This window comes from Sander lucioperca, chromosome 21 (assembly GCF_008315115.2).
Source record: "Sander lucioperca isolate FBNREF2018 chromosome 21, SLUC_FBN_1.2, whole genome shotgun sequence".
In the NCBI taxonomy this organism is placed as follows: domain Eukaryota; kingdom Metazoa; phylum Chordata; class Actinopteri; order Perciformes; family Percidae; genus Sander; species Sander lucioperca.
Window position 1 is genome coordinate 6,584,375 of NC_050193.1, and position 12,224 is coordinate 6,596,598.

A 12,224-nucleotide genomic window follows, 5' to 3' on the forward strand; every position below is an offset into this window, starting at 1 on the left:
TAGGGAGAATAGACAGTCCAACAAACAACAAAGAAATGTCTTGAACATTTTCCACTTCAGAATAATGAGAGAGAAAGGGGGAGAGAGAGAGAGAGAGAGAGAGAGAGAGAGAGAGAGAGAGAGAGAGAGAGAGAGAGAGAGAGATAGAATAAGAGAGACAATCTTGTTTCTAATATGCAACAACTAAGGATCCTTCTGCCTGTGGGTTACACTAATGCACTCCTGGGCCTAAAAGTAGCTCATCAGTGCCAACTATAGACCCACAGCTCTGCACAAAACTTTAATGGAACAGCAGTAAACAGCAATGCAGAGTTGGCCAGGAGCTTAGCACAAAAGTACACATCTGTACGGTAAAGCTTACAAGATATATATTCTACATATTAGTTTAGTTTAGTTTAATTTTATTTCTGTCATGCCAAACATTTGGCCCATCCCAACACAAGACACCACAAACCTATTTAGCAAATGTCTTCTGGTCGCATATACAAATCATTTGGAGAAATACATGAATACAAGTATATATATATATATATATATATATATATATACACATATACATATACTGCAGATATTGGTTGCAGCTCAGAGTGCATCAGATTTGCTGTGTTATCCTCTAGATACAACAGGAGAGATACTACAATGATATTACTATAACAATCCTGTCCAGACTGACAGATCACTACAGGGCTGGTGTCTTCCAGAGATCATGCTCCCAATCAATAATACAGCGTTCAGAAATCCTTTGAATTAAGTTACAAAAATCTACTTTTGTAAGCTTCACTGACATGAAATGAAAAAGTCAAAACCATCTTTTGAAATAAAATCATAAAATAAATAAGACATCTTGCTTGGAAAGAACAAGTCTTTTGGCTGCTTATGGTAGACAAAATTACAATTATTCAAAAAGACAGACAAGCTTCCTGTATCATCTCTACAACTAACATGCAGTGTTGTAATTTTGTAGTATCGGTGACATTGACAACAGCTCTGGGACATCTGAAAGAAATAATTATTAAAACATACTTTTTGATTGTTTTCTTTTTTAGGCACAGGGATTTGACAGAGACTCTAGAAACCTTCACTCATCCACACCTTTCAGCGTTGTTGTATATTTGTTGTTTATATTTGTGAACATAAAATACAAATTTTCCTCATGCAGGAATGGATTTCCATGGGATTTCCACAGACTTTAACATAGCTGATCTCCGGGATCAGCTGGATGAAGAGCTCTTGTTAGTGCTTTGCTCAAGCTGGTTTATCTCTGTGCAGTGGAGAGACTGTGTATCAATGGTTTCCAAACAATTGTCATGTTTGACGACTCAATTCTGGGAGTGTATTCGTGTATATTAGTGATAAAGATGTTTTGCTTTCAACAGAGGAAATAGTTTTATAGCACTGTAGTGGCAAAGGTTCAGCGCTCAGCAGAAGAAATACAAGACTTTGGAGATGTCACAGAAATGGTGGGCACTGGAGGGTAGAATGTGATGTAAGCAAGGGAAAAGGGCATAGTGCCCTGGAAATACCATATTGACAGTCACACTGCTCTGCACTCTGCTTGATCATTATTCTGAGTTAGTGGCAACAGATGACCTTTCCTGGTCAAGATCTTATAGTGGTTAAAATTCAATTGAGTGGAAGGGAGCAGAAAGGAGAAAAAAAATAACATGGTAACCTTTATTCTGCCATTGACGCTAACCTTGAACAGTGGGCCCCAAAGGGCATGAGCGCCTTGTACTTGTGCGAGAGAATAGGCTTTTGAGTGTGCCTGTGTGTGTGTACGTGCACAAGTCTGTGCGAATGGAGCAAAAAGCAATTATTGCATGTGTTTGTGGTAGCAATAGAGATAAGTAGGCAGACAGAGAGAGTATGTGAGAGGGGTACGAAGAAATTCAGACACTGGTTAAACATCAAGTAGCCATTAGGACTTTCACCATTTCTTTTTGTCTGTCTCACAAATCACAACAGCTCTACCTTCACCAAACTGACCAAATCTCCACGGCTGCATTTCTCATCCTCATCCCATTTAATTAGTGACCTCTTCTCTTGTTCTCACCATTCATCCTTCCATTGCTTCTGTCTCTTGAGGACTGAAACAGAGCTAATTGAAATAAATGAACTGGGGAGCAAATCAAAGTTGATTACATCAGCTGTGTGGTGATGCTGATTGCAAGCTTGTTGAGGGAATGTTGCAGAACTAGCTGGTAATGAAGAGCCGTGCTTGTGTATTACACTCTGACTGGACATTGCAGACAGCCACATGTCCTCATGGATATTGTTCTAACCTGCCTGTCGGGTCTGGAGAGGGAAAAAGATAACAGAATGATTTCTTGTTTGTTTTTATTCGCACATCCATTTTTGACAAATACACTTGTTTTTCATTCAGGCAGCAGATTACTGCTCATAAAGTCCTCAGAATAACTGTACAGTATATAAAATTAGTACAACAAACAATATACACAGGAGGGGCAGCGCAGGATGGGACAGGAGGAGAGGAGTTAATTACAGGAATGTTTAAATGCTGTAAATGGAGTGAATTGCAAAATTACGCACGCTGGGCACACAGTCTACTGTTTGAGTCGGAGGAGGTAGACAGAGCATTAAGATTTCATTTGTTAAAGGGAAAATCATGCGTAAAATGGAATTCACATACATACGTCATTTCTGTAATATTTCACAGCTGTAGTAATAATGTCATGTAAAAAACAAATCCTGGAGCTGCTCCATAAACGGTGAATAATGGTATAACATAGCTTTATAATGGCACTGGGATGTGAGGACAATTTCTGATTCAAAGCTCTACAATTTTCAAAGATAATTTGAAAGAAATATATTAATAAAATCTACAGTGGATTAGGTTCTCACAACGTTACCTGATGACACCATTAACTCCAGTTCTGATGCTGTAATTTCTAGTTTAAGTAGACAGTTGTTTGTATTCTTAGATAGCTTAACTATCCAATATCAGTGAAATGGCACGATATAAATTTGGTTTAAGATGAATTTTGCCTTCAAAGCTATCAACCACATTACTCTGAACTGTCCCTAACCTCCTTTCACTGGCCCTGCGAAATTGGCACAATCAGCCAGAAGATGTGCAAAAAAACACAGTAGACTAGTGCCCAGCCTCTGAGGGTGTTTTGTGCTGCTGAAAGAGCAATAACCCTCTCCCTCTGTAGCCCTATAATCCTGCCCACAGAGACATACAAACACAGTGACACAAAAATAACAGGATCATCTATAGCACCGAAGAGCAAATCATGTCAAATGAACATGCAGAAACATATTCGATAGTCAAATTTCAACATATGAACAAAACAGAGAAAACACGAAACTCTTGAGTGGGGCAGAAACATGAAAACAGGTTATGTCAGCAGTTATAAAATGCTTTTGAGAGATGCGTGAAATTTCTCTTGGTATAAAGAACTGCAGTTACTGTAAGACTAGAGAACATTTTAACTAGTATGCTCTTAATTCTTGCCATGAAATATACCCAATCTAGTTGCTGAGGTATGTCATAGCAAGTCCATACCACAGTAGAATGGATGTTAGTCTGACATATACAGTACTGTAGTCCTTGGGAACATGGTGGGCTCATAAAGCTTATTATCAAGCCCATGGAGGGAAGCAGTCCAATAAAGGAAACAACTTTATCCATTCAAGTAAGTTTCGGGTTCAATAACTAGCTACGCTTATTGAATACTAATCAAGGTAATTCAATGAGCAAACTGCAGTTGAAGGATATAAAGGACAATTTGTCATTCCTGCACACAGGAAATTAATGACGCTGCTTGTGTGGAATTAATATGCTAGGCTAGTTCACAACTGCTATGCAATTGTCATTAAAGTGAAATCTGAGCATGCAAATGAGTATGACAACATCTCGTTGTAGTCTTTGTAAAACATCAGGGAGCAACTAGTTCATCCAAGGTCTGAAAAGACCCATACCGCAGAATGACAGATTGTTCCTTTCTGGTATCATCGGACAGATCTGTCTTGTTTATAAGTGGTCATCGTCAAGTGGTGCAGTCCTTATAATTCTAGAGGATCAATTGCAGCACACAAACAGTGAGAGAGAAAAAGAAAACAAAAACACATAAAATTAAATATATCTAATAGGAATATTTCCCTTTGGTAAATGTGCTTTGTTCCCACTGGTAGCTGTCCTCTTTTTCACCATTCTTCTTATTGTTGTAAAGCCATAGAAGCTATTTCAATGGCTGCTGAAGAGTCTTGAATAATATACAACAAACCCACCACATACAGGAACATAATATAATAAATATTGCTTGGGGCAGCGGTAAAAGTCCAATTTCTTTTACTAAAAACTTGCTGTGCAGGTCTTTTTGTTGTTTTTTTTTGGCAAGATTTTAACCATTGAAGCATACTGGTCCAACTTGGAATCCAAACTTCTGGTTGCTGTTGCCAAAGTCTGCTGGAGCCACATCTATAATAGGAAGCAGCTCTGCCGAAGGGGAGTCAATCTCTAGAACAGTCCTTTCCTGACCTTTGCGGAACTGAAAGAGAAAAATGAAAGCCATTATTAGAATTTGCTTGGCTTAATATTACTAACTAGATACCCCCCACTTTCTGGCCTAAATCCCTATTCAAGTCAGTGATTTAATAGCTACCACAGCAACACAATTGATACACACATTAGTTTCATTAAGGCTAATTCTTATTTGTCCAGCTAGTTGCTTCCCCTTTTCCCCTGCACTGACCTGGCATCCATCATGCACTGCACTGATGAAGGGGCTTTTGGCTTGTGTCAGCTCCTCGTCATTGCTGCCACGGAAGCGGAGGGCAAACTGGTAGGAGCGGGATGTGCTGTCAAACCAGCCTGCTGAGTTCTGACAGGTATAGGTGAAGCTCTGCTTGGCTGTGGCACTCAGTAGTTTGAGGAAGGTCAGCTGAACTACATGCACAGGGTTCCCATCCCTGTCACTGTAGGAGAACTGGATGACACAGATACACAGGAATTAGTGTACTACATAGGCAGAGAAATATTATATGCACTAATAGACATATCCTTAAAACAGTATTACCCTTAAATTACACAAAAGCTCTCAAAGAGACATATCCACAGGAAAAACATGTTTGAGACTATAATCTGTCACAGACAAATATGAGTTCTAATTTTATTTACATCATGAAATTACAAGTCCCCCAGCTTGTGCAGATGAATGAGTTTTTGTAAGATAGGGTGAAAAACTTACAGCAACTTCTTTTCAGAATAAGAACAGACAGGGAAAGTAAAGTGGGAAGTAAGAAAATTAAGGAAAGGAAAAAAACCTAAGCAGATCCAACGACTGCGTGAGAAAGTCAGTGAATTGCAATTGTGCTGGCAGCTCTGTGATTATCTGAGAGGGTTATGAGACCTCTGATCAGGTGCACATGAAAGGCCAGTGCTTTGAGCGTGCTTCCATGAATGCTAGTCACAGCTGGCAATGGCTCTGTGTGAGTCATCCAGACTGCTGAAATCAACTGCTGGCAATATTAAATCAGCTCTCTCATTGCAGATGGACTAATAAATTGATACCAAATTATTCAATGTGCAAATATACAAATAAACTAAAAGCATTCACATGAAATTGTGTGCACATGGATCGACACACACACACACACACACACACACACACACACACACACACACACACACACACACACACACACACACACACACACACACACACACAGACACACAAACGCGCCAACACAGTCATGTGAACACACTCGTACAAGTGCTTGCTCCTCAATCATATGCATGAATATCATTCAAACACTCTCAATTAGGATGAGTAATTCAGTTGAAAAAAGACTGCCTGGCATTTGGAGCCAACTGAGATTAATGGTTGGAGTTTTTTTTTTTTTTTTTTTTTTACCTGCTTGCCTTTCCTGTATTGGCTGTACCAGCTTCCTGGCTTCTCTTTGTTCCACGCTGCTAATTTCACCTAGACACAGAGAGAGAAAGAGAAAGAAAGAGAGAGAGAGGGAAGACAATGAGTAAAATTTGAGGCTTAAGGGATATAGGGAGTGATTTGTGCTCTGATGTAATATTACGAGGTTGGCTTTGTAAAGGCTGACAGCAAGAGATTGGAGACTTACATTCTCAATCCTCTTGTCAGGGTAGAGACATGTCTCTCCATCAGCTGTGAAGTTACAGTAGACCTTGATGGAGTCTCTGTGACAGCCCTGGTTAGGATCAATCCAGTAGTCTCCTGCAAAATGCACAAAGAAAGGACATCAATCAAGCACCAGATGTTGATATAATGAGCACATCGAGGGAAACAACATGTTAGCATGCAGCTGGGAAACAATAACGAGGATTTTGACTTAAAAAGGGTGTATGCTAGAGGATGTGTGCATGTTTGAAATGCGTTCTAGTTTTTCCTGTATGAAACTTTAAAGGTGGTTATATTGTATATATATATATATATATATATATATATAGCAATATAGCAATGTCTTTGCTAACCATCTTTGTAGTCAGGCTGGACCATCATGAGCTCTTTGCAGGTCCGGGCAGGGCTCTCAAAGGTTCCTAGGGGCCTCCTCATCACCTCCACTTCTGTTTTCATTGAAGACAGGGTGGCATAGACTTCTTCCATTCCCTCAGCGTCCTCTAGAGGCTGATCTCCCTGGAGGAACTCCTCCACATCCAGATCCACATCCTCCTCTCTGGATGGGGCTGCTCCTCCTGTCCGGTCAGAGTGCCTTCGTCTCTTCCGCCTGCCCTCCCTGATAGGCAGGGGCTCAATAATTGTCGCAGGGGGGCCCTGGAGGTAGCACAGAGAGGTGAGCAAGAGCTGAAAGGGAAAGAGGGTAAAGCTGACACTGAGAAGGCCATCATGTGGAACATTGGCGGTACTCACTGGGGGTCCAGGGGGGCCAGCAAGGCCTGTATCTCCTCTGGGACCAACCATACCCTGTAAAATAGAAGAGGACAAAACTTTGTGTCAATCATGTCTCACCTGGAGCCTCTCTCACACCACTTGGCTAAATCCCAGTTTTATCCAGGCAGATATGGCTGCTTATAGGATTATCCAGCTGTGTGCATCAGCACTCTGTGGTCAAAGCCTTGGCTCTCAAGACACACTATAGTGGCTTTCATAACATCACACACACCAGAACCAAATCCTATTAAAAGGGCCCGATGGAAAAATCACACACAAGGCAAGCGTGGCTGTACAGCAAGCTTTTAGTTCCAAAGACATGCGGTAAACACAGTAGAGCATTATGATTGTGACGCATGGTATTTAAGCCAACAAACACACTTTTTCCTCTGTTCCCCAGCATATGTTCCCAGCAGCTGCTAACCAAGCTGAGGTGTGAGTACAGCAATGGCAATGTATAAATAAGACAGATTACTATACTCACCGTTTCTCCCTTCGATCCTTTATCACCAGCTACACCCTATTAGTGGAGAGGAGGAGTAAGTAAGCAGTAACAACATAAATAAAAGTATAAAAGCTCAGAAAACTGTCTAATTACTCAAGTATGCACTGCAAAATACTAATCAGCTATTCACTGGAAAATCAGGCAACTGCTTGGCAACAGGACAGGTAATGGTCAAAATCTTTACTTTTACTACTAGTAATAATGAATAATAACAGGACTGTATGCTCTTTCAATAAAATGGTGCTTACTCTTTGCAAATGGAATCATAAGCTAAATCCCTTAGATCCAAATCTTATATGACCTTTAAATAAGTGTTAATTGAGTTTCAGTGAAGTGATCACAATTTGCCCCAAAGTGCAATGACTGTTCTTGGTGATGCCTTAAGTGAGAGACACTGAGTATGTTTACATGCACACCAATATTCCACTATTATTCTGAATATGACAATATTCCGAATTTGATAAGGTCATGTAAACAGCATATTCTGGTTAGATATTCCGAATAAGGCCTTTTTCCGAATATAGCATTTTCCGATTAAGACGTAGGATATTCTGGTATTATTCAGATTTTAGAGGCATTCTTTGGACATGTATACAACGCATTCGGAATATGCATCTCAATCTGGGTTTTTACCACAGTTTACGGCATCTTGCCTGTTTACGGCTTATGGTCAGCTCTGTGTGTTACTATGGTTGCTGTACACAAACCAACCAGCCAACAGTTTGCAGACCCGATAAGAAGGAGAAACACAGCTACTTTCAAACATTATCAAAGACTTGGATATCAACAGGTTTTGGGATATGCGCACACATCGCTACGCTGACCTTTTCAAGATGCTGGTTGAAGGAATGAAAGATGAATGCTGTGTTTGCACGGTACAGCAAATCGTATTTTGCACGGCTACATGTAGACGGGAATATCAATGGAATATTCACTTTCATTAGCCATGTAAACAGCTTAGTCAAAATATTGTCTTTTTTGGAATAAGGGCAAAAAACAGACTATTATGTGCACGTAAAAGTAGTCACTGTCTTAAAACCTCATTGCCTTTCTTGTGTTCTTCCCTTGACGCATGTTTTTTTCTATCTGTTTTTATTTTACGCCTGCATTATCTTTGCAAAAGGATGTTTTAAGATTAAAAGATGCATTCGTGATACAAATGACATTTACATCTGTATTAAAGGGGTAACTACTTTTTTTTCAACCAGGACCCTATTTTCCTATGTTTTTGTGTGTAAGTGACTGATAGGAACAACAATCTTTGAAACTGGTCCAATATTAAGCGTGAACACTGTAACCGGCAGTCACAGACCAGGCTGCAATGTAACCCTATGGGGCAAATGTTCAGCGTCAGTTTGGTCCACTAAAAGTGCTGTTTTTGTCACTGACAGGCTCAGATTATTATTTTAAGTGTCTGACAACATTATGAAAAGCATCCCTACAGAGACCTTTTTAAAACCTCTTTGAGACCTCTCTGTTTAACCAGAAACTGCTCTGAGGTCGCTAGTGCTAAACCCACCAGACTCCATTTAAAACAACAATACTTTTAGCATGTATAGAGCCAACATATTTTCACATGTAAATCGGTAAACTATGTGTTTATTACAACCAAAACTAGAGTTGTGATGGTTGTGATGGTTGGAAAGGTGGAAAGACGTTCCAAAACTGCTTTTCATAGTTTTATTTTTTTTCTGTCGACTTTGAATGAAGTGTATTTTATGATGCTAAAATTACTGTTTATTTACATGGAGTCTGGTGGGTTTAGCGAATGCAATTTTGCGGATGTTTTTATGTTTAAAAAAAGGATCTTACTCTTTAACAGAAAGGTCGACCTCCTTAGAAATCTTTTCCATAATGTTGTGAGACACACAGAATAATAATCTGAGCCTGAAAATGGCAAAACAAACACTTTTGTGAATGTAAATACAAGCTGAACAATTGCCCTATAACTTACATTGTAGCTTGTTTCACTGACTGCTTACTGCAGCGACCTTGCCTAATACTGGACCAATGTCAAAGATTGTTGACACAAAAAGATAGGAAAATAGGGTCCAGAAAAAAACAAAAAATGGTAGTTACCCTATTAACAAGATGCATGTGGGCACGATTTTAAACTAATTATATTATTAGTTATATTATGAACAATTTTGATCTGCAGCGTCTACATAAATTGGTTTCCAGTCACCAAAAAAGGCATAAACAGGTTTCACGTCTTTTCATGCATCTCTTATTGCCTTGAGTATCAGTCGGTGATGGAGCCATTCAGCTTAAAGGGTTTATTATAGCCTACCTTACATAAAAACTGTCCAAAAACAACATTGACATTCTAAATGCAACAAGCAGTCAGCCTGCAACTATGTTTGTTGATGATTACTGCTTCTTGTACTTGTTTAGAGGAGTATTGTAAGTCATGGTCAAAATTATTTTATGCCATGTGATGGACAAAAACAGTATGTGAACAGGTTGATACATAAAGATTCTTTACTGAGAAAGTAGAGACGTAAGCATTCCTTAGGCTTAACACTCAAATGACTTATCATGTAGGGTAGCTGAAAACATAATTGTTCATATACTGTAACAGCTGTGTCACTTACTGACAGTCCAGGTGGTCCAAGTGGGCCAGTGGGACCAGGTGTGCCAGGTGTACCCTAGATATGAAGACAAGCAAATCTTGTTAGTGAATTGAGTTTCCTTTTGTGTAGAAGTGTATCAGATGCATCATGTTTAGGGCTTGGTACGTTTAAAGAATTACGACACTAGTACTAATACCAGTACCCTTAAAGTGATACCGATGCCAAGAGTACTTCATTTTGTAGTATTTAGTAGATTGTATTCTTTTGATTTGACACTGAACTGCCAACTCTGTGAAATACACCATGCTCAACTTCACCACACCGCAGACTATATGGGTTGTACTGTAGCTGCTGCGGTAGAGGGCCAATCACACGCCGCATTAAATCGATGAACGCTTGCGGTGATTGGCTGCGAGCACAACCATATAAATACAGTAGTCATTTTTTTCTAGATCTGGGTATGAAAAGGATCGAATACAGGTATCGTTTGACTAGAGACATTTCTGTATTTCTTGTTACTGGGTTATTTGGGTAACAATACCCAGCCCTAATCATGTTTCAACCAAATGTACCTCATCTCCTTTAGGTCCTTGTGTACCCTGGTTCCCTGGCAGGCCTCTATCTCCCTTCTCGCCAGGTTCTCCTGGGGGCCCAATTAGACCGATCAACCCACCATGACCCTGCAGACAGAGACATGGTTCATCAGCATTGTTTCCCAGGGTTTAGACTAGTACAGAGTGTTCTCTCTGTCAAGGGCTAAACACTCACTTTATCTCCCTTGTTTCCAGGGTCTCCTTTTAATCCTGGAAGTCCTGGTGGCCCCTGTTAACAATGGCAGATGTATTATTATATTAGTATTGCCCAGTGCTGTAGACTCTTTACATGAAATATGGTTTGGTTGTGTTGGGTTTGAATCCTGATTTAAGGATCTTACTATTGGTCCGGGTGGTCCAGTTTGTCCTGGTGGCCCATTTAACCCTTGCTCACCCTAGAAAAGAAACACAAGAATTGGAGATCAACGTAAAGTATGCTGAAGCAATGATCAAGCGCAAACACAAACGGGATCTCATGTTCTGATGACTGGCAGTGATGTTGCTTCAGACTCAACAGAGACAGTACCAGCTTCAGACTAATGTTAAAATTAGGGCTGCAACTAACGATTATTTTCATTGTCGATTAATCTGTTGATTGTTTTCTCGATTAATCGATTAGTTTTGTCCAAAACTCAAAGATAGAAGTTTACTGTCATAGAGAAGTGAAGAAACTAGAAAATATTCACATGTAAAGCTATATTGCGCAGTTTCTGTCTCCCCCATGAGGAATTCTAAGTAATGACAACAAAACTCTTGGTGCGTCCACATGATACAAGCCTTCCGTGATAGCGCGCCACCCCACCCCTCCTCGACACAGTTGCTAGTAACCAAGGAGGACACGGAGGATTAACAAAACATGATGGACGACACCATTTTTTAAACTTTTTTTTTTAACACAACTCATTTAGCAATGGCTTGAATGTAACGGACGTTCATTAATATAAAAAAGTTACGCACTCAAGCTTTAAGAAGCTGGAATCAGAGAATTGTTTACCTTTTTTTCATAAAAAATGACTCAAACTGATCAATCGATTATTAAAATGGTAGCGATTAATTCAATAGTTGACAACTAAGCGTTTTATCAACTAGTCTTTGCAGCTCTAGTTAAAATAGCATTTTACATTGCGTACTGACCGCGGGCCCTGGGATGCCTCGGAGACCTTCTGGGCCAGACCTCCCTGGCTGCCCTTGGGGTCCCACTGGACCGGTCTTCCCCACTGAACCCTGGGTTCCTGTCGTCCCCTACAGAGCATGGACAGCAAGGCGTTAGTAGCAAAATAGACCAGAAAGGCTTTGTTGGAAGGAACCATACACAACCACGGAGCTCAGTGCCAGCCATTATCCTCACCTTGGCTCCCTTCATGCCTTGCTTCCCTTCTTTTCCTGCTGCACCTATATGACCCTGGGGTTGACAAAGACAATGTTGCTAAGATAATGACAAAGGCTGTTGACTGCAAACAAACACACATACACATTAGCTACATACACACGCATGCACACAAACTATGCTAAGCTCACCCTCCGTCCAGGAGGTCCTGTAGGACCTGGCTCTCCAGAGGCTCCTGCATGTCCCTGTAGACAACAGAAAAAGGTCAGAAAGTTAAAAAAGAAACACATTCCCATCCAGTAATTAAACAATGAGAAGAATGTCCAGACATAATGA

General features: G+C 40.2%; 1 protein-coding gene across 4 annotated transcripts in view; it reads right to left on the reverse strand.

Annotated features, from left to right (window-relative positions):
* Nucleotides 1–2,320: 2,320 nt before the first annotated feature.
* Nucleotides 2,321–12,224, reverse strand: part of col5a3a (collagen, type V, alpha 3a) — a 50,956-nt gene continuing 41,052 nt past the window's right edge. For all 4 annotated transcript variants that reach the window (XM_031312778.2, XM_035996893.1, XM_031312779.2 and 1 more), the window contains 14 exons: nucleotides 12,080–12,133; nucleotides 11,910–11,963; nucleotides 11,696–11,803; nucleotides 10,903–10,956; nucleotides 10,737–10,790; nucleotides 10,541–10,648; nucleotides 9,990–10,043; nucleotides 7,375–7,410; nucleotides 6,870–6,923; nucleotides 6,473–6,773; nucleotides 6,103–6,215; nucleotides 5,880–5,948; nucleotides 4,719–4,952; nucleotides 2,321–4,514 (listed from right to left, as the gene is read on the reverse strand). In XM_031312778.2, coding sequence (XP_031168638.1) covers nucleotides 4,368–4,514; nucleotides 4,719–4,952; nucleotides 5,880–5,948; nucleotides 6,103–6,215; nucleotides 6,473–6,773; nucleotides 6,870–6,923; nucleotides 7,375–7,410; nucleotides 9,990–10,043; nucleotides 10,541–10,648; nucleotides 10,737–10,790; nucleotides 10,903–10,956; nucleotides 11,696–11,803; nucleotides 11,910–11,963; nucleotides 12,080–12,133 — 1,440 coding nt within the window. In that variant the 3' untranslated portion in view covers nucleotides 2,321–4,367. The remainder of the gene's footprint in view (nucleotides 4,515–4,718; nucleotides 4,953–5,879; nucleotides 5,949–6,102; nucleotides 6,216–6,472; nucleotides 6,774–6,869; nucleotides 6,924–7,374; nucleotides 7,411–9,989; nucleotides 10,044–10,540; nucleotides 10,649–10,736; nucleotides 10,791–10,902; nucleotides 10,957–11,695; nucleotides 11,804–11,909; nucleotides 11,964–12,079; nucleotides 12,134–12,224) is intronic.